The 26,819-nt window shown below is 41.1% G+C and overlaps 1 protein-coding gene across 1 annotated transcript in view; it reads left to right on the forward strand.

The window, feature by feature from the left end:
- FSTL4 (follistatin like 4) overlaps positions 1-26,819 on the forward strand; it is a 207,465-nt gene that overhangs the window by 173,539 nt on the left and 7,107 nt on the right. Inside the window, exons 8-13 of the mRNA XM_059860265.1 lie at positions 6,430-6,550; positions 12,689-12,850; positions 13,864-13,998; positions 20,634-20,752; positions 23,540-23,689; positions 24,284-24,391. Of these exons, the coding sequence (XP_059716248.1) occupies positions 6,430-6,550; positions 12,689-12,850; positions 13,864-13,998; positions 20,634-20,752; positions 23,540-23,689; positions 24,284-24,391 (795 nt within the window). The remainder of the gene's footprint in view (positions 1-6,429; positions 6,551-12,688; positions 12,851-13,863; positions 13,999-20,633; positions 20,753-23,539; positions 23,690-24,283; positions 24,392-26,819) is intronic.

The following is a 26,819-nucleotide window of genomic DNA, read 5'->3' on the forward strand; positions in this document are numbered from 1 at the left end:
TCTCTTTCAAATCAAAGTTTACAAAATTGCTTATAACTTCTTAATGTATTTCCAGGCTCTAAAATAGAGGTTAAGTGCAAAATTACTACTGACAATATATTCTGAATATATAGTCTCACTTTTTGTCATAATGAAGATTACAGAAATTGTATCCACTTGCATTTTTAGAGGAATGTACCTACTGTTCATTTTCCTTGTCATGTTATCTCTGAGTTTCTCAGGATGTAAAACTTGCTCTTTTTTTTTTTTTTTAATTACACAACTATCTAAGAAGTTTGTGTCCATATTTTCAAGGCAAAAAAAATTTGACTCAGCAGCATGTTGTGTTAAATTCTTTGAGCAGAAAAACAAGAAAAGATAAATTAATGCCCCATCAGGCTGTGTTTGCAACAGTATTCTAGCATTTGCTTAAGGCTGAATTTCTCTCCATGTAGATGACTAAAGTGATGTGTAAAACTAAGAACAAATAATATTAATGAAGCATAAGTTTTCAGCTTGTCTCTAGAAATGAATTTTTAAAAGCATCAAAGAAAGTGATTTAAGGACCCATGATTAATTTAGTTTTTTATTATTTTTATATTAATCACTCATAAATCTATTGTAAAAAAGATCAGAAGCATTTCATTAGTAAGGAAAAATCATTTACAAAGTGATAGCCATTGTTGTAGATTTTACATAATAAGAATCTCATTAAATGCTTGGGTACATTTTGTTTTAAAATCCTGTAAACATTATCAGAGAGATTTCTAGGACACTGAGGATCAGGCAAGCTTTTTTTAGTGTGAACTAGTTAATACTGGTTGCTTTGCTGGTGACTGTGAGATCAGGGTGGTGTTTTTCTTCATCTGGAAGCGTTCAAGGCCAGATTGGATGGGGCTTGGAGCAGCCTGGGACAGTGGAAGGTGTCCCTGCCCATGGCAGGGGATTGGGCAAGATGAGGTTCAAGGTCCCTTCCAAGCCAAACCCTTCTAGGGTTCTAGTGGAAAACTGGTGACACCAGCAAGCCCCTTTGTCAGGACTGGTTTTGTCAGTAGGCACTGAAACCACGTTGAGGTCTCCAGCTTCCCTGGGCTTGGGAAAGGGCTGGAATGGAAGGGGTTAAAAGTGAAGTGAATTATTAATAGTAGCAGTAATAATAGTATTTGGAAAGCAAATCTCCTGAGAGAAGAACCACTCAGGGAACTTCATTCCCTCTGCCAATATTTCTGCTATGAACAGTTTAAACCATCATGGTGACAGGGTATTGACCGTCTTTAGGGCTTCCCTCCTGCCCATTATTTATTAGAAGCATTCAATATCTAACTTGGATGGGTTTAAATCACTGTGTGGGTGTAAATGGCTTGAGCAAGGGAGTGTGTAACCCATAGTGCCATACTGGGGGTGACTGGTGCCAGTGTGCCCTCCCTGAGAGCTGGGGATGTGGGGAATCTCTGCCTTCATGTCAGTGGGATTGACCTTTCTATTTTCTTCTTCCTGTTTATGGTTTGAAGTCATTTGGGTTTTTTTCTCAAGCAACTGGAAGTTATCCTAAAAAATAATAAGCATCTATGCTTATTCCTCTTTAAACTTCCTGAAAACCAAGAAACTTTAACAAAAATTTAAAGGGTTTAAAATGTTGGAAAGACCCTAAGGCATGTTAGAAAGCTTCATGAAAATCTGAAACAGGCAAAAGGTGGGTGGCAGTGCCCTGCACCCTGTGGCATAACAGCATCTAGGGTTAATGTGGCTCCTCTCTGCCAGCTCCTTCCTGGGTGCCAGAGCAGGAGATTTGTGGAGTTACAGTCACAGGCTGGAATTCACTTGAGACAGAATATGAACAAGATTTACAAGTAATATGCAATGTTTTACACATCTCTGAGCGCGGTGTCCCTGAACCATGGCAGAGTGCATGACCAGGGAATGCGTTAGAATGGGAATGAGATAAATAAATATGAAAAATCTTGTGTTTGGAAAGACCAATGCCTTGGGTAATCAATAGTGATGGAAAGGAAATACTGTACCAAAAAAAAAGGTATATCCATTTTCTAGGATCTGCTTTGTTATTTTTCTTGAGCAACATTTTTTTTTTATTATTTTATAGATTACCAAGCTGTTTTCAATGTAAAATGCAGGGTGATGCATTTTTTTAAATCTTGAAAAGTTAAAACATTCTGAGGTCATTTAATCAATCATTTGGAGGGTAAATGCAAGATATGAAAGGAGCTCATGAAGGACAGAGAACTTTTTATTTGAAAAAGGGAGAAAAAGGGTGATACAAACTGCTAGAGAAGTCAATTTATCAGCTGCCACTAGTTGACTTTATCAATTATGAGAAATTATAAGCGTAGCTTTCTGAATTATTTTTATTTGAAAAATTACTTTATAATGAAATTCACAAGGTAGAGGTGATGAACACCCTGCCCTTATCTGGCTGCTTTGATGCAGGGCTTGTGGTTCTGTGGAGTTAGATGGGTACTCCCTCTAGTTTCATCACTCCTCTTTCTTCCTCTTCACAAGAAAATAGTGAGATACCCCATCCCTGAGCACCCACATCAATTGCAGAGACACCCCAGCCCAGGAAGTGTTCAAGGCTGGGTTGGATGGGGCTTGGAGCAACCTGGTCTGGTGAAAGGTGGCAGGAGGGGGTTGGACCATATGAGGTTACAGGTCCCTTCCAACCAAAACCTTTCCATGATTCCATGATAATTCACCTTCCGTGGTAAATGAGGAAAACCAAAGTATATCTCAGAACTTGCTGGTTTTGCCTTTCTGCTGATTGCCTGTTCTTCTTCATGGGATGATACATTTAAATGTCTTTTCAATTCACTGAGGAGCATTACTGGGGTCAAGTAGGGCAGTAACAGCTCCCTGGGTGCGCAGCACTTGCTGAGCCTCCCAGACAGCTCCAAAATACTGTTTTAAAGCTGGGATAGATTTGGGGAGAGAAGAATTAGGTTGCATCAGTTTTATAGATGTTTTTGTTCTGCTCTGGCTGTTTTCAGGCTTGTGGTGACTTGGAGAACTGGCTTAACAAGCAAAAGCCATCCGAACTCAGTCAAAATATGTGAAAATATTTCCTCTGCTTTTTCCCATGGTGAATTATTCCCATACCCTCTGCCCACCCATCCACCTGCCAGCATACCAGAGCAGCAGCACAGCAGCTGTCAGTGCTCACTCACACCCTCTTAGCACGGGGCAGTGGCCTATGAGCAGCTTCTCAGAGCTCCCACAGGCAGCACAGCGTGGAGGGGGATATGGGACACATCCCAAATACATCTCACAGCTTCCAGCTGCAACACAGCACTCCTGACTGCAAGATGTGAAGTTAGAGGCTATTAAGGAATCAAAGACTCATCATTTCTTAATGCTCCAGGGCTTGGGGTTTTACAGCACTTCCAAATACACCCTTATGAAATACACAAAGAAAGTGCTTGTGCATAAGAATGCATCCATAGATTTAAAATGTAACAGTGCAATCCTGATGTACTAACTACATCCACAGGGAAACACTGGGAGAAAACCATGAGCTGCAATAAACACACAGAAAGTCATTAATTTGTTAGAGAATTCAGTCTTCTTTTTGCAGCAACAAAAGGTTCAGTGTTAAACATTTAATGCCACAATCATTTTCTCCTTCCCACTCCTAAACACTTTCAGTTCTTAATAATTGTGTAGTTATATATGAATTTACTGTGTATGCAGGTTCTAATACAGGGTTGATAATTCCCTTCTGTGCCTGACATGGTGATATGGTGCTGACCTAAATCATCTTTGACAATATTTCTTTAAACACCAGAAGTCAGAAAATAGATTTTAAAAGTCACAAACTGTGCTTTTACCAGTATAAGCCACTCTTTTCAAGAAAAACACCTTTGGAAAAGAGGTTAATAATACAATAGTGTTGCACCTGTTTAGTTGTTCAAGGGATTTTTGCTTATATTAATACATTTGAATGCACTGGAAAAAAACAGATCATCCTTAAAAAGACAATTACAGAGCACAAACCAAGCATTCAGAATATTTTTCTGTGATATTTTAAATGAAGTAACATACTTCAATAGAGAAGATTATATCATCCTGTTTTTCCACAACTTCTTGGACTAAATTATTATATTAAAGTAGCCTTCCTGCTTTTATTAATCTAAACTCAATTTTAGTTTCTTTTAACTTACAAAAACTGTTATTAAGTGCCCTCCAGTGCAAGAATTTTCTGTATCTCATGCAAATATCATTTGAACAGGGTTGGTGTCTTTTCCATTAGCAGTTACTCATGCATCTTTGCTTTCCATCAGGAAAGATCTAACTGACCAAAAAACAGGCAAATGCTTGAAATGGGGATTTTTGAGTAGATATTTGTAATAATGTATTTGAAAACTTAACCAGTTTTTCCCATAGCATAGATGCCTGTCACCAAGTTGATAATAATATCTTAGATGCTTTTGGTTATAGATAATGGATTTCAGATAATCTATGGATTTACTCTGGTTCTTTATAATTGTTCATACATTTGCCCATTGGAGCAGCACTGCCAGCAGAACCAGGCTATGATTGTGGGTCTGTCTGTGCCCTCTCAGGGGAAGGTCTGTGCTTTGGGAAGGGTTGTGTCCTACCAGTAAACTCCTTAATTCTCAGTGCTCACTTCCATCCTGCCTTAAAACATGCCTAAAAACCAGGCAAGTTCTCAAAATTCTCTCCCCTCTGCCAGTGCTGACCTGCCACTGAGAGGTGAGGCATGAATATGCTTCTGAGTGCCAGACAGAAGATTTTGGAGAAGGTTCATGAGCTGACAGAAGTAGTGCCAGATCAATCCATGCTGCAGGAGATGGGCTGTTTTGTACTTCACTTGAAGGGTGCCAGCTGGCATTGCACGTCTGCTGCAGAATCACAGCTTCCTTCAAAACATGTTCAAAGTGTGGTGTCTGGGAGGGAAGGTTCAAACTGCAAAGCACATACACCCTGAAAGGCAGGAAATGTAAGATGTAAGGAGCCCCAGAACATTTGGGTTTAGAAATCAGCCCATGTACTGATCAAACAACTCCAGCCTGTGATCCCTGAGTCCTGGGCAGGGCTTGGCAGCAGCAGGTGGATGTGGATGGTTCCTCACAGTGCTGGAGCTGCCATGGGTGCAGCAGGGAAGGAGCAGGGTCAGAACTTCTGTGTGTGGATTCCCTTTCTCCAGCACAAAGAAATCAGGACCAAGTTCTTCACTCAGAGCCGGCAGATCAAAGTGATGTCTCTGTTTAATCTGTCCCCCCTGGTGGGTTCTGCCATGGCAGAGGAGGCAATGAGCTGTCACCTCTCACTGCACACACTGCATGTCCAGGACACAGGGGTGGCAGCTGGCAGGACCTCCTGGAAGGGCTTCCCCTGCACACCCTTGGCTGCAGGCTGGCTTCCAGCTGCACTTTGGAGCTTTGAGAACAAGTCCTTGTGTTTTCATAAGCAGAACCACTCTCCAGCATTCACCCTGCTGTACTGGGTTTGTGCCACCCTGACTCAATGTTGAATTTTCCCATGATAGTGCAGTTAAATTACTCAAAGAGTTCAATTTAGCATACTTCACACGTGAGGATGATTACAGAAAAATCTTTCTTTCAGCTCATGAACTGTTTTAGAATGTATCCTCCTCAGTTTGCATGGAAACACAAACACTCTGAGGCTGCAGAGAGTCTGAACGTTGGAGTAACAAGAGAAGGTGCTTCATTTAGCCATCAGTGCTGTGGTTCTCTTAGCTATAATTTGGTAAATAAATATTGAAATTAATGAATAAGTAATTAATTGAAATAAATTCCTTAGCAGGGTGCTTGTACAGCATAATCAAGTGCAAAAAATGTGTCTAATAACTCAACTCAGATCCTTCCAATCTGTATTCAAAAATTGAAACAATGCAAGAGCAGGACTAGAAAGATGAGGGGGATGAAGATACTTGTTAAGCAGTTACAGAACTAAACAGGTATGTTTGAGAAAATGCTTTTTGTCTTCTTCCTTGTCTCCTGCCTAGGATATTGCCTGAGATAAGTAACAAAGAGCATCAGTTCTTTTTCATCAGGTCTCAAGGCTGCAGTGCATTTTCTAAGAACCAGCACAGATAAAGGAAACCTTAACCCACCCAAATGTTAGCATTTTATGTATCTGAGCTTAACAGGTAGATATTAAATTCCCCCATAAATTAAACAGCTGGAAATGGCCATCTTTTTTATGTGCAAAGAGCACCTTGTTAGCAACAAGCACAAAAGTTCATATTCTCAGATGAGTCACTTTACCTTACTCCTAAATCGCTGCTCATTTTCTCCCTGTGTGTTGATTTATGAACTTTATAGCCTACTGTTCAAAATTCAAGCTGTGTCCCCAGGCTGCATTGCTACCTGAACAGGTAGTATCCATTCATGTAGTGCTTAAAATATTGTTACTAAATAATAAGGCACCTTTCCTGTCTTTTGTTCCATTCAGGATTTTGGAGAAGATGATTCCCTCTACATCACCAAGGTAACAACTATTCACATGGGCAATTACACTTGTCATGCCTACGGCTATGAGGAGCTGTATCAGACCCACATCCTTCAGGTGAATGGTTAGTAAATGGCATATATGACATTCCATGAAAGCATTCCCTGAGAAAAGTTGTGTGTTAACCTCATTCACACAGAGATGTGTAAAGCCACAGCCCAAATTATCTGTGCACGAGAGCAAATGCAGCTTGGAGTTTGCTCACTCGCACTGTCACACAAGCAATCAAAAATAAAAGTGTCAAGGGGAGATGTGTATAATTACCTGGGCTTCAGGAGATATCTTCATTGTTAAACAAGCTGTCAGTGACATTTCCATAGAGTTAAGAGCAGCGTTTCCGAGCATCTCTTAAACTAATTACTACTTTTGTCAACAGAAGTGTTGCCTCAATAATTTCTTCTTCCAGAAAATAATTTCTGTTGCATGAAATAGCCCAGGATACTTAATAAATACAGCAGTGTTTCCAAAAGCAGCTAACCTCCAGCTATATATCCAGGTTATTACCTGGTTGTACTGAGCTTGGTTTGCTGAGGGCTGTTTACACTGGCTCACTGGATTGCAAAATGAGGGCAAATCATTTTACAGGTGAGAGAATCAGACAATTCCAGCATTCTCGTGCACCTCCATCCCCTGGACTACATTTGTGCCTGGTGGAACTGATATTCAGGTGCTCACTCTATATCTCCTGACCTCAAACTCACTCAGTTGGATTTAGTTTAAAATTACATTAGATTAAGCCAGCATTTCATCAAGGGACCAGCCCACGAAGTATCCACCTCCCCAGCAGCAACAGCCTTCTCCACCTTCTGACCCTTTTTCACATGTGCTGATGATGCCCAGGAGTGTCTCCAGAACAGGGCACAGGGGCACCCATTTGTAACTGTGGGTACATTCTGTAATGAAATGGGATGTACACTATGGGATGTACTCTGGTATGAAAGCATTTCTTTTTAAGGAAAATTCAGTAACTTTATTACAGGGTGTATATATAAAAGGAAAACTAGTATTAATTCCTTTCTCCAGGTATGTGTTGACCTGCACAAAGGAGAGCTTTCAGCTGGTAAGAGCAGGTCACAGAGGTCACCTGCTCTCACTGTGGACACAGAGGTCAGCAGTGAGAGGAGAAACAGTAAAGAAGGATACTTATGCGGGTTAGGAAGAGCCATGGTGGTTTTGTTTTGAGGTTTTGTTTTGACTTCAGCTGAGGTCTTCTGGACGTGTGTCAGTGCTCCCCCCACTGCACAAGTACCTGGAGGAGAGCACAAAGTATCTGGTTGATCTGAATGAAAGCTGACTTAATGTCTCTACATAATAATTTGTCATCTTTTTGAGAAAGTAAACTGTAAATCTCAGCAATGTGGATAACTAAGCCGTGTATGCTGCAGCTGAGAAAATAGGTTTCCTTCCTCAAAGTGCTGTTTGTTTGATGAATGGCAGTTGAAAGAAAAGCCAGCTAACAACTTAATCCCATGTCTATTATGTGATGTATTATGAGGCCTGAATGGAGTTTAGTTGGCAGACAACAATGTAGACTTTATCAGCACTGAGAATAGAAGGCCCAAAGGCTTTGAAACTTAAACCAGAATGAGAGGAGAGCTGGATGGAGTGTGGGGAGGGGGTGATCTGTTCCATACTCATGCTTGCCACTTAGATTTAACTTGTTATTGAAAGATCACATTTTCTTTTTAAGTGGAAGTTTCATACCATAGCTGCATGGGGGCTTTCTTACCAAAAGAAGAATGCTGTTATACAAAGAACACTGTGTGGGTTTTTTAATATGCTATATAATCACTTAATACAGAATAAAAAGCCTTGCATTCTGGTATCAACTCAGGCTTGCTAGAAAACACTGCAGGGTCTAGAAATCTTTGTCTCACAGCATCTGATATTCCCTTGTGAGCCATTAGGCTTTGCAAAGCAGGGTTTTTGCAGTTCTTGGTGTGGCTGCCCACATCAGTGTATTCCCTCCTGTCCTGCCTGTGTCACAGTTTCCTCCAGCAGCTGATGCAGGGGTGACAGCCCTGATGGCAGGAGAACATTGTTTGCCTTCAAATGCATTGGAGGGCTCCCAAGGCAGAGCCATTCACAGGGAAACCTCAGTTTTAGTAACTTAAAGGACAAATTGAGGAATTTTTCTTGACAGGAGTAGAGGGAAGAAACTGAGCCAAACTGAATTGAGTGAAAATGCTGAGAACCTAAGTGTAGTTGATGGGCTCTGTTCAGCACTGGGGCTTGTCTCTCTCTGTCTGTATCAAACTAAAAACTCCATCTTCAGCATGGAAGGGTTTTTGTTGCTTTCTTGTGTTGGACTAAAATGGTAAGAGAATGTGACAGAAGCAAATCAGCCAGAACCTTGGTGTATCTGCTCGCCTGTCTCCTCTAGGGAGGCACTGATCTACTTTCAACATCAAAAACTTGGGGGCTTTCTATTTCATTAAAATTACCAGAATTTTTCTTTTCACACCTCCCAAGTTTGTCTGTTGGGAGAGAATAGAGAAAGAAGATCCAACTAGAAGTAAAATGGTTTGTCCCTCACCCTTCCCAAGCCCACTGTGTCTCTACAGGCAGGTTCTCATTTTTAGACTGTTTTTCAGTTAATTCAGTGTTTTCAAAGCTTCAGTAGTTCTTCCAGCATCCTTTGGTCCTTTTCCATACCACCTGGGCCCTGTCTTACTGTTCCCACTAAGACACATCAGTGAGCTCACAAAAGAATTTGATCTTAGTTACATGTGCTCTCTTCCTCTGCTTTTATCCAACATATTAGATGATCTTTAACTTATTTTTTTCTTTGCCTCTTTTTAGAACTTTCAGCTAGATTCTTACATGGATTAGGTAATATAGAAAATAGGGAAATACAAGCTTAAATAGAAAGTTTGCAGCCCAATTTTGACAACATTAAATGTTTCTGAGATTTGGTGCTCTACTACTGCTCAGCTGCTGAATGCTATGCAGTGTTTCCCTTTGTGTCAGATGGTTCAGGATATCCCAAATAACATGGGTAGATCCAGATGCTTATTTTGACAAGCAGAGATGAGAATCCTCTTAGGCAGAAAATGTGAAGGTCACTAGTGAATGCCCCGCCCTGCTGGCTCACATCTGGGCATGAAGCATGAAGCACATGTGAAATGCAGCCTGTTTGATGGGAAAGGTTTTGTGAAGCTTGTCAATCTTAGGATTCACAGTTACTGGTAAATTTAAGTCAGTGTATTTATGCAGCTTGCCCTTAAGATCTTTGGAGGAAAAGAAATTGCTGAAAGGCAATGTTTAAACAGTTTGAGAATGAAAAGTTCATCTTGCATTCTGATACCTTTGATCAGGAGGAGCCAAGAATAGCAGGAAAACTTTGTTCTCTCCCATGTATGGATATTGCTTGGGAAATGTGTACACTAACTGTTGGGAGGAAGCAATTTAGCACTTTCAAAAAAGAAAAAGGTCCTGAGGATAAAGAATCTCATAAAATAGTAATAAACTATGAAACTTGGTAAGTCTCTTGGTAAATCAAGAGACTGCTGGGTGTAGGACATCATTTTCCTTGGTCCTTGTACTCAGGAAAACATCAGCATAAATCAGAATATTGTATTCCTTGAAAATAGTTTTTAAAAAGTCCTTTGATCCTCAGCCCAATTGTAAGGCTCCAGTAGGACAAATTTTCCAGTAAGGGAGATGGTACATACATGGATGTTTCATTAATGTGGCTTTTCAGGAGAAAACATAAAATGTTGCAAACTCCTTTCAAATCATAAATGTAGAACATCTTGTGTAAATGATTAATCTGTTAATTATTGCTACACCCTGGAGTACAGAGCTCCTACAGCAGCAATGGATGTCTTTGGGGCCTTGGTGCCACCATCTGTGCTCATTGTGTTCTTTATCACCTGAGCTGTTTTGTAGTAATGAATTGGTCTGCTCACCCTTGAGGTGCTGCTCAGTATGCAGTGGTAGGCAATCTACCCATTCTCATGCTTGTTTCAATGCCTCTTTCTTCCTACTTTGCTTAAGATAATGGCATTTTTATATTGCCCTTGGCTGCAGACACAGTAATGGTTAGCAATGATATATATTCACCAAGGGAAAAAGCAAAGGGTAATCCATATATCCCAAAGTCTGGAATTGAAATCTTTGCAAGTTTAATGTGCTTACTTGGAATGTATTAATTTGTAGCAAGGACAATAAAAATATATTCTGCAGTTTGCTGTTATCACAAGGCATTTGCATGCAATAATTTACCTGTGCAGTGAATTATGTAAGACAAGGGAGAAGAAATAAAAAGTTTAAAAATAGAAGGAGAAGGGAAATTATAAGAGAGCAGAAATGGAGGTGAAGCACATACTCTTTGTACGTGAAAACAAACAGTTTCCTTATTAATTACTCTTGAAAAGATACCTTGCTATAATTTTAAGTTAATTTTCCTGCAGAGCATTGATTCAGTGTCTAGGACCTGTTAGCTACCTTTGGCAGTATAAATCTGTTGTGTTTGCAGCCCTCCAGGTAAAATAGGTGGATTATTCATGTGCAGACTATCAAGGTGTGAGGTCAAAACGTGAGAGATGAAAGTACAGTCTGTTTGTAGAGCCCTGATTCTGGGGAGCTGATGGCTGTGGCCAGCCTGAAGTGCTGACACAGCTGCCCAGATGAGCAGGAAAGCGTAAAGCAAGCAATATTAAGGAAATAACAACCCACAGTAGTTTTGAGAGCATTAAAGAGGTGATGACTGGGATGGGCTCTGTCTCTGAGAGCTGGCAGGTGAGAAGACACTTGGCTTGAAGTGAAATTTCTCTGGTGCCTTCAGCCATGTGAGATCTCAGCCAAGTCAGTTGATTTCAGGATATGAAAATCAGACCTTCTTGAATATTGTACATTTTTTTCCTTTGCATTTGTAGGAGGCACACTGTCTTTCAGCTGTGAGTTGAAATAAATCATGTTGGCCTTCAATGGACCTCACTTACTCAATCATTTCATTCAAAAAATGTTACGAGTAGCTTCCCATCCAGGCTGGACAGATCCACATTGGAATCTGGCCATGATTTAACAAAACTGAACATCTTTCAGCAGCTACATCATTAATCCCAAAATCTCCCAATCTGATGGAAAAGTTGACTGCTTCATTGTGAAACACAAATACCATCAGCCATGGTATGAGACATCCTCACATTTCCTTTTATTTTTCCTCAAGATGAAAGAGTCTCACTGGTATCTTTCACTGATGTTGCAATATTGCTTTTTTTTTTTTTTAAGTGTGTAAGCAAATTGTTAAGAAATAGTTAATGGGTGGTATTAAGCCTTGTTGATTTGAGCAGCGAAGAAAAGATGATTGAAAATCAATGAGCATCTCTGAAATTGTAATATAATTAGTGGTTCTGCCAGTGGAGTATATTAAATAGCTCAGGAGTGCCTTTGTGAACAAGGTAAGTCGTGTTTTAAAAACCTCTCAGTGAAAAGAAGTAATTGATAAACACTTTATTTGTTCAGAATAAGAGGTAGTGAATACACAGCCCACTTCCTGATGGATATTTAATTAAATACTGAAGATTAAGTTATTTTTTTGTAGGCAAGAACTCGAATTCCCTCCTAGATTCAGTGAAGATCTGAAGTTTATACTTTAATTTTTAAATATGTGAGTACCCACGTTAGGTTTTAATCCAACTGTTAAGTTCAGTTAGTCACTCAATGAAAGTCTAAATACAGAATTAGATTACAAGGTTGCTCCCTGGCATTGGTATATTAGTTTGCTCTTTTCTGCTATAGAATCATAGGATCACAGACTGGTTTGGGATGGAAGGGATCTTCGACACCATCTTGCCCAACCCCCTGCCATGGCCAGGGACACCTTCCACTGTCCCAGGCTGCTCCAAGCCCCATCCAGCCTGGCCTTGAACACTTCCAGGGATGGGGCATCCTCAGCTTCTCTCATATGCCAGTGCTTGGAAAAGTATTGTTTTCTATTTCTGCCCCCAAAGTCAAGCTGTAGAGAAATCATTCTTGTAGCTTGCCCTGACAGCCAGACCGACTTTATCTCCGTGGTTCCCAGCTCAGAGCCCCTCGTGGCACTGCAGGACTGCAGTGACTCTGCAGCCCCAGCGCGGTCTCGAGTCCCCAATTCCCCAATTTGTCAAGACCTCAGTTCCCCAAGTCCTCAAGTCCTCAGTTCCCCAAGTGCCCAGTTCCCCAGTTCCTCAAGTCCCCAATCCCTTGCTTCCCGCAGTGCCTCCGGTGATCCGCGTGTACCCCGAGACGCAGGCGCAGGAGCCGGGTGTGTCAGCCAGCCTGAAATGTCACGCCGAAGGCATCCCTAATCCCCGAATTACCTGGCTGAAGAACGGCATTGATATCATGCCAAAACTATCCAAACAGCTATCGCTCCTCGGTAAGAACAGAATTTTGATTAATTAAAGTATTGTAGACAGGGATTAAGGAGGATTATTTTGCACTTTAAACCAGAAGTTCTTGTACTTTGCTAAGCCACAGTTGTTGGAAATCATGTTATAAAACCCCTGTTCTTTCTTTTTATCTCTTTCTCCTGTGAATTTCCTGGGAAATACACTATTGATTGATGTAAGTGGTAATTGCATTCTGTTCAAAGACAGCCTGCCTGTTTCTTCACTGCTTTGCTGCTTGTGTACAGCATAGCAGAAAAGAAATGCATTAAATTATTTGAAGAGAAATTCATTAAATTTTTCGTTCACGTCTAAGCCCACACTGGATGCAAGTCAGCTGAGAATCAGTCTCCCACTCAGCCCTGCTGAAGGAATTGGGCTTTTAACTCCTCTAGGTCCCTGTTCAAATGAGGGTGCAACAGGCATAGCAAAACCCAAAAACATTTATTTGCAATTTTCTGTGTAAGAATATTAACCCCATCCTCAACACATGCCCCAGTCTGGCTTTGGTAGATTGTGCCCTTCAGCCTGTGTTGGTAGCACTGATATTGCTGCATGACACACAGAGTATCTCAACATGTTCCAAAGGTTTTAGCCATTGGTCCCACTGCAGGAAGCAAAATGGTAGGAGGAACTGTAGAGAGACCCCTTTAAACTGAAGGTTTTTGGTGATCTGATGAAAAACAGTTTGCAAAACCGAAATTAATTTTTCTTCACTAAAGCCAAAGCACTTTTCTAACAAAAAGAAGAAATAAATGAAATGTAATTTATAGCTTGACTTGAGATTGTTCTTTGCTCTTTTCTGGTGTGGAGTGTGCGTGTGCTGATGGAAAGGAGCAAGAGATCAGCTCCCATGAGAACCCCCAAAAACCTCTAGTTAAACAGGGGGGTGGAACCACCCTGTCGCGCCTTCACTGGGTGGCTGTGGTGATGGAAGACAATTAAGGCAGGGACAGCAATTAGCAGCAATGAGGAGCACTGTCTATGAGTGTCTCTCTTGCAGCAAACGGAAGTGAACTTCACATCAGCAGTGTTCGCTATGAAGACACTGGTGCCTACACCTGCATTGCCAAAAATGAGGTGGGAGTGGACGAGGATATTTCTTCCCTTTTCATCGAAGACTCGGCGAGAAAGACCCGTAAGCTCAGTTTTCCATGCATTTCTCTCTTTAAGTAGTGATGGAATGTGATGGCATACATGTAATTTAATTTAGTGTAGTTTAGTTCAGGCTATTGCATGCAGTAAGTTGGATCTTACACAAGGTAATGACAGTTCTGAATGCACTTTGATCAGAGGATTGGACACTTTTTGGGGGTAGGAATCATGCAGAGAAGGTAAAATCTTGTCCAGGAAGAAGGTGTCTTTCATGTGGCAGAAGTATACTGGGTTTGTGATGGGTAACAGCTTTATTGGAGTAACAAATTGGCAGTAGATATCAGGGAATCCAAAATGTAGTATTTTGTCATAATCTATAAATCTCATTGATTTCTGTATAAGGCTTCTTTTGAAGCCAGTTACCAGTCAAAATTCTTGAATATTTAGATATCTGGAAAATGTTGTGATTAAATTATTTATTTTACCTGTTTTTACATCACTGACTGGCAAAATAGGTTTCCCTCAGCGTGAAATTATCTTCCACCTCAAAGACAAAGACCCTCCCAGCTACTGTTCCCACATCTCCCATGGGAGTGCAGCAGTGTTATCTTGACCACACTGACCCCAAAACAGAATTGCTGAAGGAGGTGATCAGTTGGCCTGGTAGAAAAGCCCCCAGAGGCCTGATCTTTCCCAGTTCTGCCTTCTTAACTGCCTGGGAGATTACTTGGGTTTATGATGATACTAAAAGTCTAGGTGCAAATGGGATTTTTACTGCTTTTCTGGCTGCTAATATAGAGCAAGAATTGAAACAAAGTTACCCATAAATATGGGCTTTCAAGGAAAATCTTTGGAAAAGGTATCCTATTCCTCATTAACTAGATTTATGTACTGTTGTTAATATTGGTCATTTTCCCTTAAATACCTGAGCAAGGGGAATTACAGTATGTTGAGAAATAATTGGATAAATCTGGAACAGAAATTCAAAAGCTTCAAAGCTTTTGTGAATCCTGAAAGAATGCAGTTGCATGAAGTTCCAAGAGACAGCACAGCCAAGGGTGTAGCTGCTGTAGCTGCCAGTCTCAGGCTTCTTCTGAAAGATGCTGGTGGGCCTGGCAGTGCTGGGTTAATGGTTGGCCTCGATGATCTTAGAGGTTTTTTCCAACCTTAATGATTCTGTAATTCCACGTTGTGTTTCCTCATTGAACCTGCACAGAAAACCACAGGCTGTACCATACCTGCAGCTGCATTTGAAGGTAACAGCTCCTCTTTTGTAGGTCATTGATCTTTGCACAGCTGCCTTCATTTCAGGAAGGATTTTTCCCATGTCAAAGTTTCTTAATTGTCTCTAGAAGGAGCAAATGTGTTTAGAATTCTCTGTCTTTCCTGGTATTTTATTTGAATCAATGTTACAAAATTTTCACCAATTAAACAGTTCATGTAAACATGAGTATTTATTCAGTTACTTGATACAATGAATGTTTTGACATTGTTTTGTTTGTTTTTTTTTTTCTTTTCCTGATTATTTTCTGGCTTTCCCAATATTCTGATGCTGCAGTTGCAAACATACTGTGGCGAGAGGAAGGTACTGCAGTAAAGTTCTTTTGTTGTAGTGATAATGTGCTTGTCTGCTTTAATAATTCCATGATGGGCCATTCTCCACTGACTTGCCACTAACCCTATCAACTTTCACAGTCACCAGATTAAGTACAGACCAGACTTTTAAAAGCTAAATTATTCAAATAAGAGATGTCACTCTTGTACCTATAACTTTGTGCATTTTCCCACTATGAAATAATAGATGACCATAAAATATATAAAAATATCAATTTTATATATACTTCCAGAAATGTGAGTAGCCTAAGATTTTCAAGCTGCATTAGCAGTTGCACAAGAGTCAGAAGTGCTCTCAAATTACCATAATTGAACAAGTAAGGCATAAATTCAATATACTGCATTTTTAAGCAAGCAATTCAAGCTCTTCCTTTCCAATAGCATGTATTGATGTTTTCTAGGTGAGCAACAGAAATTGTGTTCTTGACTGTTAGGCAAAACAAAAATTCAAACCACAACAGGTTTTCTTCCCTCTATCCTTTGAATCAATGCAGGGTAAAGGTTGCCCCATTTCTCCTTGTTTTAATTGGCAGTTAAGAGCTCTAGTTTGATCAAACTTACAGTGTGCCCTTCACAAGGTCAACAACTGTGTATCTTGGAAGCCAAAGTAAAAAAAAAAAACATCCTGAGCAGCTAATTGACTCAAAGATATCAGGGAGGCCCTTAAGATCACCTTATTTTGTACATGCTTGTGCTGTCATAATTTCCAAAATACCCAGTAAGAAGCATCATGCAGCAGCCCAAAGGGCTCTCACACAGGTTGTCCATCTGACTCTGGAGGTGTGGAGCCCAGGAATGCAGAGGGGACCCCATGACCTTGGGCTCCTGGAGCAGGACACCCACTCCCTGGAGGAAAGTTCTGAGGTTGAAGTGCATATGTAAACCAGTTCTTGCATCTGCCTGCTGCTTATGAGGCAGCTGAGACCTTGGAGTCCCTCAAGTTGTGTGGGAAAGGTTGCTGTGCAGTGACAAAGTGCTCTCAGCCATGTCCCCCTGCCCCCTGCAAACACCCAAACCCCCTCACACTTCTCCTCCAAGAAGGGCTTTGGGCTCACTGCTTTAGGAGGGGGCAAACCCCTTTGTCAGTAGTGCCTCCAAAGCAATAGCTGGCCTTCCAGCCCTCAGCAGGAAGCTTTCTGGGTAGCTTGGGCTTGGCACAAAGGATTTTGGGGCAGAAGGAGGGTGCCAGGGCATGGTGACAAACACCTGGTGCACACTGTCAGTGCTGCTGTTGGCCACAGACACATAGAGCAAATACAATGGTTTATTTCTAGAGTCTCTTCCAACCCAAGGCAAATGCAGCTCACTGGAGGTGAGAGAGCTGTCTCAGCCACCTAGGAGAGCTCCCCAGCACTTCTTTCTGAACACCTCACCTGCAGGTTCCTTGTGCAGGGCTGTGAGGAGTCATCACTGCTGATGTTCCTGTAAATGGCATTATGGGCACTAAGAATTGCTATTTCCCTTCTGCTTGGAAATGAAATCTCAAATGCATCTCATCAGTCCAGCATCACCTGCACGATGCTCAATGGCTGTTTATATACCGTGTCCCTTATGCTCCTTTTTAAAGAAAGCAGCTGGATAATCCTACCAGTTGTAGAAGTGGAGTAATATTTAAAGAACAGCTGAGAAGTTGGTTGCAGAAAGTCTTGTTATAATTTTGCTAAATAGATGGACTCACTGCTTATCAACTTTGCACATTTTAAATGAAAGTATGAGCAATGTTGAGGCAAAACATGGCCAGTAAAGCAGATCTGCTATTGATGTTCCTAAACAATTCAGTATCTGTAAAGCAGGTTTATTACCTTGCTTGTGTTGTTCTGTAGTATTTGATGGGCACATTCATTCTAGAATATACTTCAGCATGTGACATCTTGGCACAGAGAAAGCTGGGAGACAGGAATGGTATTTTTTGTTTTATATTTTAATATATTCTTTCAATTCCTTACTATGTGCAAGTAGCAATATTAACAAATGTATTGGTAGATTTGAGCTTCTTTAAAATGATCACAACCTCATCCCCACAAGGTCTGGAGTAATTAAAACCTTGGGAAAATGCCTAAACAAAATATGGTGTAGAACAATCTTTTGCTGCAAGTCAAACTTTTAAAACAAGTATTTGGTCATTTTAAAAGTCAGTCTGTCAGTTTGGTCTCAAAACCTTTCAGACCATGCACAAGCAATGCCTTAAGAAATGAGTGCACATAGGGCAGCCAGCCAGTTAAATCTGGGGCTGGAAGCACATGCAGTATTTACTCAATGTACAAATAGTTTTTAATTTTGTCCAGAGAAAACCACATGTAGTTCAAATGTAAAGCAGAGATTTTTTTTTTTTCATGACAGTGTTCATTTCTGTAGTGAGCATTGCTTACTTAATACCTGGAGAAAAGGAGCATTTTGTGCCAGCAGGCAATCAGCAGTTATGTGGGTGTATGCACTTAAAACGCTGAAAGCCTTTTCATTACCAAATGTAAGTTCTAAAGTATTTCCAAATATTTAAATTAAGTTGAGGAAAACTATTTAAGTATAAGATCAGAGTATTCCATGGTGAGAAATTTGCCCTTTGATCTCAAGGGGGGAATGTATAAATGTACACTGGTGGAGACACTGTATTTCTCAAATAAACTCTTGTTGATATCAGGTGTCCTCCTAATGTTTTTTTGTTAGAGCCAACTTCATCTGGATTGGATCATAAGAACTGTTATGTTTAGAAAACCCTCCCCATTCTTAATGGGTTTTTTTAATATTAAGGATATTTTGCTATATAGGTGAATTATTTTGCCTTTCATAATGCCTTTAGGTTTTGAACTAGTTGTGCCATCTAAACTGCAAAAGGAAAAAAATTTTTAAACTCTTTATTAGTCCCCCAGTTCCCAACTTAGTACCTGCCTCACTACTATAAAAAACACAAAATACTTCATTGCCCACCTCTGTACTGAAATAATTCCCAATTCCCTGCACAAAGGAGTTGCATCAGTATAATAAAATATTTAGTCTGTTCTACTGATGTCCATGAGATTATTCAGGATGCACCCCAACCAAAATTTGGCAAATAAGTCACAATAAAATGCCTTGTTTGTCTAGTAAAATACTGCTTGGTCTAAATATCAGTATGAGGATCAATCTCTGGGGAAAAAAAATGGTTTAATTTTAACTGACAAACTTTTTTAGAAAGAGAGAAACTGAATGCTCTCAGGAATTTGTAGTATATTTTAATCAGTCTGCACAGAAAGTTGGACTAATTTTACTGTAAAATAAGTAGTAGAACTTGCCAAATCTCTGACTCTAAACCTGTTGAGGTAAAATTTTTTAATCTAAGTATTTTTGTGGGTAATTAAGGTCTTCTTAAATACACCTTCATTGTAATAGGATCATCAGACCAAATCACGCCACTCTTGTGCATGACAATAATAATAAGCATCTTCACAGTAGTCATAATTGATTGCCTGCCTGTTTTCACTTCTGAGGATTAAAATCCTTTACCCATGAACTGTCGGCACTCATTCCAGGCCAGGGTCAAATTCTGCCCTCTGATGTGTTCATCAAATCCCACTAAAGCAGGTGGAAGTTGTGTGGATGCTGGGAGTGCAGGTTTTGGTCCAAAGTGCCTGAATGAAATGTATCACCAAAATACTTGGGGAAAATAACCCTTAGTCCATGAAATAACTCTCAATGGAGCTTTTTTCCTCCATGCGTGATCCTGCCCTGTGCAATCACATTTGAGGATCACAGCTCTTGCACCCACCTGATGCCCTAACTGGGGGATGTTTGTGCTATGGTTCAGAGACTCAGCTTGAGCCATCTCAGTACAGCAAACACCACATGCTGACACATTGTTCTCTGAAGTTGCTTATTTGGCATCAAAAGAAGGGGGCTTAGCAACAAAAACACCCTTCTAGCCTAACTAAATACAGCATGGTTTACAACATTTTCTAAAAATGCATTTGCCCAAATTATCCCTATTTTTACCGCCAAATTTCCTGTGATGATTTAGATCTCAATCCTGCAGACAGTTAAAAAAAGCGAGCAGTACTTCAAGCTGCCACCACAGGACCAGCAAAGGGAATTTTTAACACTGAACACTGTTCAGAGCCATAGAATGGGGACTTTATTTCTCCATGGGAAAAATGGAATCAATTAGAAGGTACAGATTATAGCATCACCATATTGTTGGCAGATAAAGTGCACTATCCACACTGCTAGGGGTGACAGTGGTCATTGCAAACAATTAACTGGTGGTGGTGTGAAAAAATGGAATGATTGGATCTTTGAAACTAGAGGGTTTGAAAGGATCCTGAACATTTCTTAAAGATCTTGTCACTGCAATTCCATGTAGCATGACAGAAGTGATAAAACACAATCTCCTAATGGCAAAGCAATGACAATCAGCCAGTTTTCCAAATCTCCTGGAATGCCCTGGTTGGATAAATGAGTGCTAATGCAATGCTGAACTACTCCACATTTGTGAATTACAGTTTGCAAGATTTCAAAAATGTATTTATTTTGGTGGCTGTAGTTAGTTCTTTCAGGTAGTTTAAGAAAATAAAGAAATCTGTATATTTTCATTCATGGTACAGATGCTAAACCCTTCCATTTAACATCACAGTTTCCAGTGGTCAGGTTGCCTGTAGCAGGATGACCTTCACTTCAATTTTTACTAAAGCTTGTCTTTCAGTTCTCAAATTATTGTCAAGCTGTTTTTAGTGAAATCATAGGAAAAAAACAAATTCATAATCTGAGGGGGGTAGCAGTGCAACAGAGAGGCTTCTGGGGATCAAATCCTGTTTTGGTACCTATTTACAAGACCCAGCCATAATTATTTGGGTACAACCACCGCCACCAAGGCAATGCATTTTTGAACGTGTTTGTACCTCTTCACTCCTTGAAGCCCTTGTTGTGACATGAAATTTGATTTGTGAATGCTCCAACTGCATCCAAATGACCAACTTTTATGTAAGGCAGATTTTGTTTGTCGGGAAAGGAGGACAAGTTCTTTAAAAAAGTCCTAACAGCTATGGATGCATACCAAAAAAAAATCCAACTCCTTCTTCTTTATCCCCCTTTAAGGCCTGAGTGTTGGGAATATGTTCTATGTCTTTTCTGATGATGGGATCACAGTCCTTCAGCCAAACGAATGTGAAATCCGGAGACATATCAGGCCCGAAGAGAGGATTTTCACAAGTTATGTAAGTCCTGAACCCAGCAGCTACAGCTGACAGCTGGGAAACTTTCTCTTAATCTCTTCAAAGGTTGTTATTGCTAAAGGACCTGTTTGCCACAGGGATCTTGGAGCTTGGTGGGCTTCATGCAGCATCCCTGAGGTATAGCATCTTCTCTTGAAAATCAGGGATCCGCGTAAGTTCTGAGGCTGACATGGAGGATTTACTGAGAGGCTGCAGAGAATTTGGCTAGTTATCACAAAAGCAAAGGTTTTCATTTGTCCTTTTGATCTGTTTACTTATCCACACCCCAAATTTGTAACTGGGCTTTAGGGAAGGTACAAAAGTCAGTAGCAGAGAGATGTGCACATCATTTACTGGTGCTCTTTTTACTGATGGCTCCATAGGCAAAGAAATGAGCTACTTTGGGCCACTTTCTGCTCTTTGGAAGTGCTTTGCTATGTTAAACCACGGCAGAGAGGCAAATAAGAATGCCCAGAAAATGGTTGTGCCATGAAGATCCTCTGCATCTTCTGCACTGAGAAAGAGACTGCACTGTGTGTTTGCTGTGGGCACTTTTCTGTCTGCACTGAATTTACCTAACCCTTGCTTTAGGAATTGCAAGGAAAATTTTTTTCAGGTGTCAGAAATGTCAAGCACTGGCTTGTAGGCAGTGGAGCTCAACATGGCCAGTGGGATAACATGTGCCTGGAGGCTCTGAGAGGTCAGTGTTCTCAGTGACCTGTTATGTACTCCTGCACAGGAACATACAGCAGGCATATCCTCATGAAACTGTCAGTTCTTCAAAAAAACACAGATGCTGAAATACATCCAGAAATGCTTTTTTAGTCACTCCTTTCCTTGCTTTCTAACTTTTAAAAGGGGAAGTTGAAAATATGGCTAAAGGATGTGGCTCTTCTAAAAAAAATAAAGGGCTCAGCCTTGATTTCAATTTTGGGAGGAATCTAAGGCTAGAATTGCTGTCATGATCCCTGCAGGTTGGGTCAAGCTCTGCATCTTATGAGTCTGTAGTAAGTAATTTCTAAATCTCAATAAATTTGTGGTTGATACTGGGTTTTTTTCCACCAGATTTTAATATACCTTAGAAGAAGTCCAGACTGATGCTCACCCCAGGGCTAGTCCTTACCATGGACTTAATGCTATTAAGCCACACCTAAGCTTTACAAAGACAGAAATCCTGTGTTTTTTTCCTGAAGAACTGTAAATAATGAAGAGGTGGTCCTGGAGAAACAGATCAAAAAGAACAAAACAGAGAGGGCACTTAAGGAAATAATGTCAGCACATTGGTGTGCATAAGAGGGATTTTTAACATCACTTGGCTGCTTTGCAAAGACACCTCTGAGGGATTCCTACAATCCCCAAGGATCCTTCCCTTGGTCTGGGGAGAGCTGACATTTTTTCCTCCCTTTTCCCTTTTACTATCTTGGGTGTTTGCTGCATAGACAGTGTCACCAGCCCAACTTTAGGAGTGGATCTACAAAGAAGGTTGCTTCATTTGCTCAGAGGGTCCAAAAGCAGGTGGAGCAGCTGCAGCTGAGCCCTGTAGCAGAAAGACTGTTAACTTTTCCCTGCTCCCCTTGGCTTGGGTGGATGCTGCGTTGTGAGAGCAGAGGATGAGGAGGGCAGTGTGAAGGCTGACAGGTGCCTGACTACATGAATGGCTGCTGGAAGCCCAAGTCTGAGCTTTTGTATCATCTTCTAGCTTTTAGCATAGATTCTCAGCCTGGCTGAAGGAACAGAAAGGAAAAAGTTATTGGGTTTTGTATCTTCAAACCTTACTCATGGTCTCCAACAAGACACTCAGCCAGCAGAGCTGTGCTGCTTAGATGTGACAGCTTTCTATCCATAACTGTTGCACATGGTGTAGGTCCCTTCCAACTCAGGATATTCTATTCTATTCTATTCTATTCTATTCTATTCTATTCTATTCTATTCTATTCTATTCTATTCTATTCTATTCTATTCCATTCCATTCCATTCCATTCCATTCCATTCCATTCCATTCCATTCCATTCCATTCCATTCCATTCCATTCCATTTCATTCCATTTCTATTCTATTCCTCTAGTACAGACGCAATGCTGACATTGTTTTTTGTTGTACCTCCTCTTTCCCTGAACAAGCTCTGGTGCAGCTCCAATCACATTTCCCTTAGGTAGGTTGGGCCATTATTTAATTTTACCCAACACAAGGTCTAAAATCAACAGTTGTGCTCACTGAAATTTATATGTGTTCATTCTCGTTTTACCCCCATTTCCTCCCCACAGCCTGATCTGACACAAATGCTCTTTCAAATAAAGCATCTTGACAGAAGGAAGAGCAATGAGAAGTAGCAAATATGCAGAGAGTTGTTGGTGTGACCAAAAGTGACTCTTCAAACTCCTGTGCAGAAAATGAAGACTTTATGAAAAATATAAAGCAGTGACTCAATTAATGTAAATCACTGTTTTTTCAAAGCACAGAGTGATAGTTCTGTTGCTAATAAATGCTGACAGCACTGCAAGTCTTGATGAACCACAGCATGCTTCAAAAGATTAATCCATAGTCTCTGAGGTTGTTTAAATCCAATATAGGTTTGCAGGAGGTCCAGCTGTTTAATGGCATTGCATAGAGCAAGGCTGAAGTGTGGTACCTGATAAATTAATTATTTCATGTTTTCCAGGAAAGAAAGGAGAGAAATATCATCCTAATGGAATCCCCAGGGATTTTTTCCTGCAGTTTACAAGGCTAAGCTTCTTGCTGCTCCAGGCCCTTAACTTGTAAAAATTAACTTTCTCTTTTTTTAACCCCTCAGGAGGAGATCTGTCCTAGAGTGGAAGGAGAAGACACTCAGTCCTGCCTCTGGGCTTCAGCAGTCAATGTCAGAGACAAGTACATTTATGTGACACAGCCAAAGCAGAACAGAGTAATGATAATTGATATCCAGACTCAAAAAGCCATACAGGTACTTACAAGTGAACACATTATTCACTGATGACAAAAGACTTGATATAAGACAAAAAAATCAGATCTTTGCCCTGTGGATCTGCTGGGCAAGGATCTGCTGATCAATAAAGAGCTGGGCCAATGTTTCTTTCACCAGTGTTATCACATGGAGTTCACTGTTCTGTGACCTCACTGGCAGAATAAACTCCTCTGTGGGCTGGAGATCACAGTCTCAGGGCTGCCTCTGCAGACAAGCTTACAATGAGTCTGGTAAATAACCCCTGGGATGAATTCCTGGCTTAGCTGCCTGACCTGGGTTGTAAGCAGTTTGGAAAGAATGCTTACAAATGGAAAGAGCTGGTGTGGGTACAATTCAGGCAGAAATTGGCCCTTGATCTACTGGCTATAAGTAACAGCATGGAGTGATTTCTACCCAGAAAATGGCACCAAACAGCCAAATTTTCCAACTGCTGCTGATCCCCCATTTGATTTGAAGGCAAAGCTGCACAGGGAACATAAGAGTGGTGCATGAGAATGCTGCAGGGAGCTGATGTGATCTTTGCCATGTTCATTTGAGTCACTGAGCAAATAATTCTCTCTGGGTTTTTTTAAGTCGGTGGATGTGGACCCATTACCAACCAAATTACATTATGACAAGTCCCATGACCAAGTGTGGGTGCTCAGCTGGGGGGACATGAGGAAATCATCACCCACACTGCAGGTAAGTCCTTACACTTTGGAGCCTTTGCTCTTCCTGGTGTTTGGTGGGTTGCAGGTCATTAGCCACATTTAATGGTCTGGATATAAAGCTGCTGTCTCATTTGCATATCCAGTGTGCTTTATTCATCCCTCCTCTGTCCATCCTCACATATTTTTCCTGCTGTTTAATTTGGTTTTGAGCAATGACTGTGCCACAGGCTGACAGCAGGGCTGCTTTGTGCCAAGGTCTGATTTGTTTTAAGACTGATGACAGAGCCAAGTGCCAAAAAGTTACACAGCAAGGGCTGGCAGCTGGCTGTGAGCAGGACAAGAGTGCTGTGCTCTGCAACACTGGTGAGGCACCTCAAATCCTGGGTTCTGCTTTGGGCTCTCACTACAAGACAGACCTTGAGGTGCTGGGATGTGTCCAGAGAAGGGCAGCAGAGCTGGGAAGGGTCTGGAGCAGGCGTCTGGCAGGGAGCAGCTGAGGGAGCTCGGGAGGGACCTTATCAGTCTCTACAATTCCCTGAAGGGAGGTTGGAGCCCGATAAAAGTCAGTCTCTTCTCCCATGTAAGAAGTGGTAGGACAAGAGGAAATGGCTTAAAGTTATGCCATGGGAGGCTGAGGTTGGTATTAGGAAAAGCTTCTTCACTGATAACTTTCTCAGAGGATTCCAAGGGCCATGGTGGAGTCACTGTCCCTGGAAGGACGAAAAAACCTGCAGATGTGGCACCTGGGGACACAGTTCAGTGCTGGGCTTGGCAGTCCTGGGGAAATAGTTGGGCTCTGTGATCTTAGAAGGCTTTTCCATCCTTATCAATTCTTGATTCTGTGAGTGTCTCACAGTAAAATGCAAGAAGAAGCTCTCTAGGGCATGAAGAAAAAAAACCAAATCAAGAGAAGTAAAACCTCAGGGACAAATTGTGTTATTGAGTGTTAGTAAATCCAGTGCTGTGGTGCCAGTGGTATCTGTGCCACTCCTCCATGCTCAGCACCACCAGACCCACAGTGACACTGGGACACAGCACTGCACATGAGTTTGGACAGCCAAATTAGTTTCCACTTCTGCATCACCTTGGCAGATTTATTCTTCTGTTGACAGTACAGAGAACATGGAGAATTGCCATCTAGTGGGGCATTTTTCTGCTGCTGCATGTTGTATGACAGAGTTGACAGCAGTTGATGGATCTGATTTGATCTATCCAGACATCCCATTCTGGATGGTGGTTTTCTAGCCCTTGCTGCCCTACCTTTCTGGAAAGAGGTGTCACATGAATACTTCTTCTGCCAGAAGTGTTTGCTGCTAAGTCTACATTAAAACATTCCCCAGCAGGCAGAGAAAAAAGGGGGCTGTGCTTTCTGACCTAAAAACCAACAAATTGGAGTCTGCATTAATTGTGAGGCTACCCAAAGCTTCTGCTTCACATACTGCCCCATGAAGATGGAATGGGCCATCCCCACCATCCACATGCTCCATCCAGTGCTGACTGTCAGTAATAAAGACTGGACAGCTACTCATCACAGGCAATTTCAGGAAAAGATGCCAAAAGCAGAATGGACGCATATAAATGAAGGTTTCCAGGGCAGCAGCACCAGGTTGTCTCATCTGGGATCTGAGTTTCCTGTACAGGGTATAAGGAGACAAAATGGGCTCTTTTTACCCTTTCTGAATTAATTTCTTCCATCCAGCTGTGAGAAGTTTCTGTAATTAGAGGAGAGATGGCACAAGCATGTCATTATTAGGGAGAACACACCATCTGCACAGTTGGAAACTTGTTAGAAGGTTCCAGGTCTCAGATAGTCCTTTCTGTTACCTTTATGATGTGCAGTTACACACATAGAGATGAGATTAGCATCATCAGCAGCAGATCCTTTCTTTTTTCTGACCTTCTTTCCTAAAAGGTGGGCAGTGACTAATTGGGCAAAGTTCCTTCTTAAAACCTGCAGTGTTCAGTTGCAGACATGCAATAAAATACTTTCTTTTAATGAAGATGCTGCTGCAGAGGTTGATCTAAATTTCCACTCCTCTGGAAGTCAGGGATTTATCAAACTGTCTGTGCAACCAGCTAAGGGGATGCTGTTGTTTGGCCATTACTGGCTTGTTGGAAGCAAATGTCTGGCCTCTTGAAAGCACTGTGCTGGGGTGGGCATCCTTCTTGAGCAATCTAATTGGAAGAAATCTAAATGGCATGACCAGAACAGCTGTCTGAAATAAACCTTTTAGGGATTTAGCATGTCTTTCATGAGTTATGTAGCTATAAATTCAAAGCAACAACTGCTGCAGATTAGAGCAGCAGAAGGTCCTAATGAATGGACTAAAGTCATGTTAAACCCAGCAAACAATTTGAGCGTTTAACATTTTAATTTTTGAAAGCTTTTCCTTTCTGGAGCATTGGAGGAGCTGAGTTCCCCTGTCCATGGAGATCTGTGCTGTACAGGAGGACAGGAC

The sequence above is a fragment of the Haemorhous mexicanus genome, chromosome 15 (assembly GCF_027477595.1).
Source record: "Haemorhous mexicanus isolate bHaeMex1 chromosome 15, bHaeMex1.pri, whole genome shotgun sequence".
In the NCBI taxonomy this organism is placed as follows: domain Eukaryota; kingdom Metazoa; phylum Chordata; class Aves; order Passeriformes; family Fringillidae; genus Haemorhous; species Haemorhous mexicanus.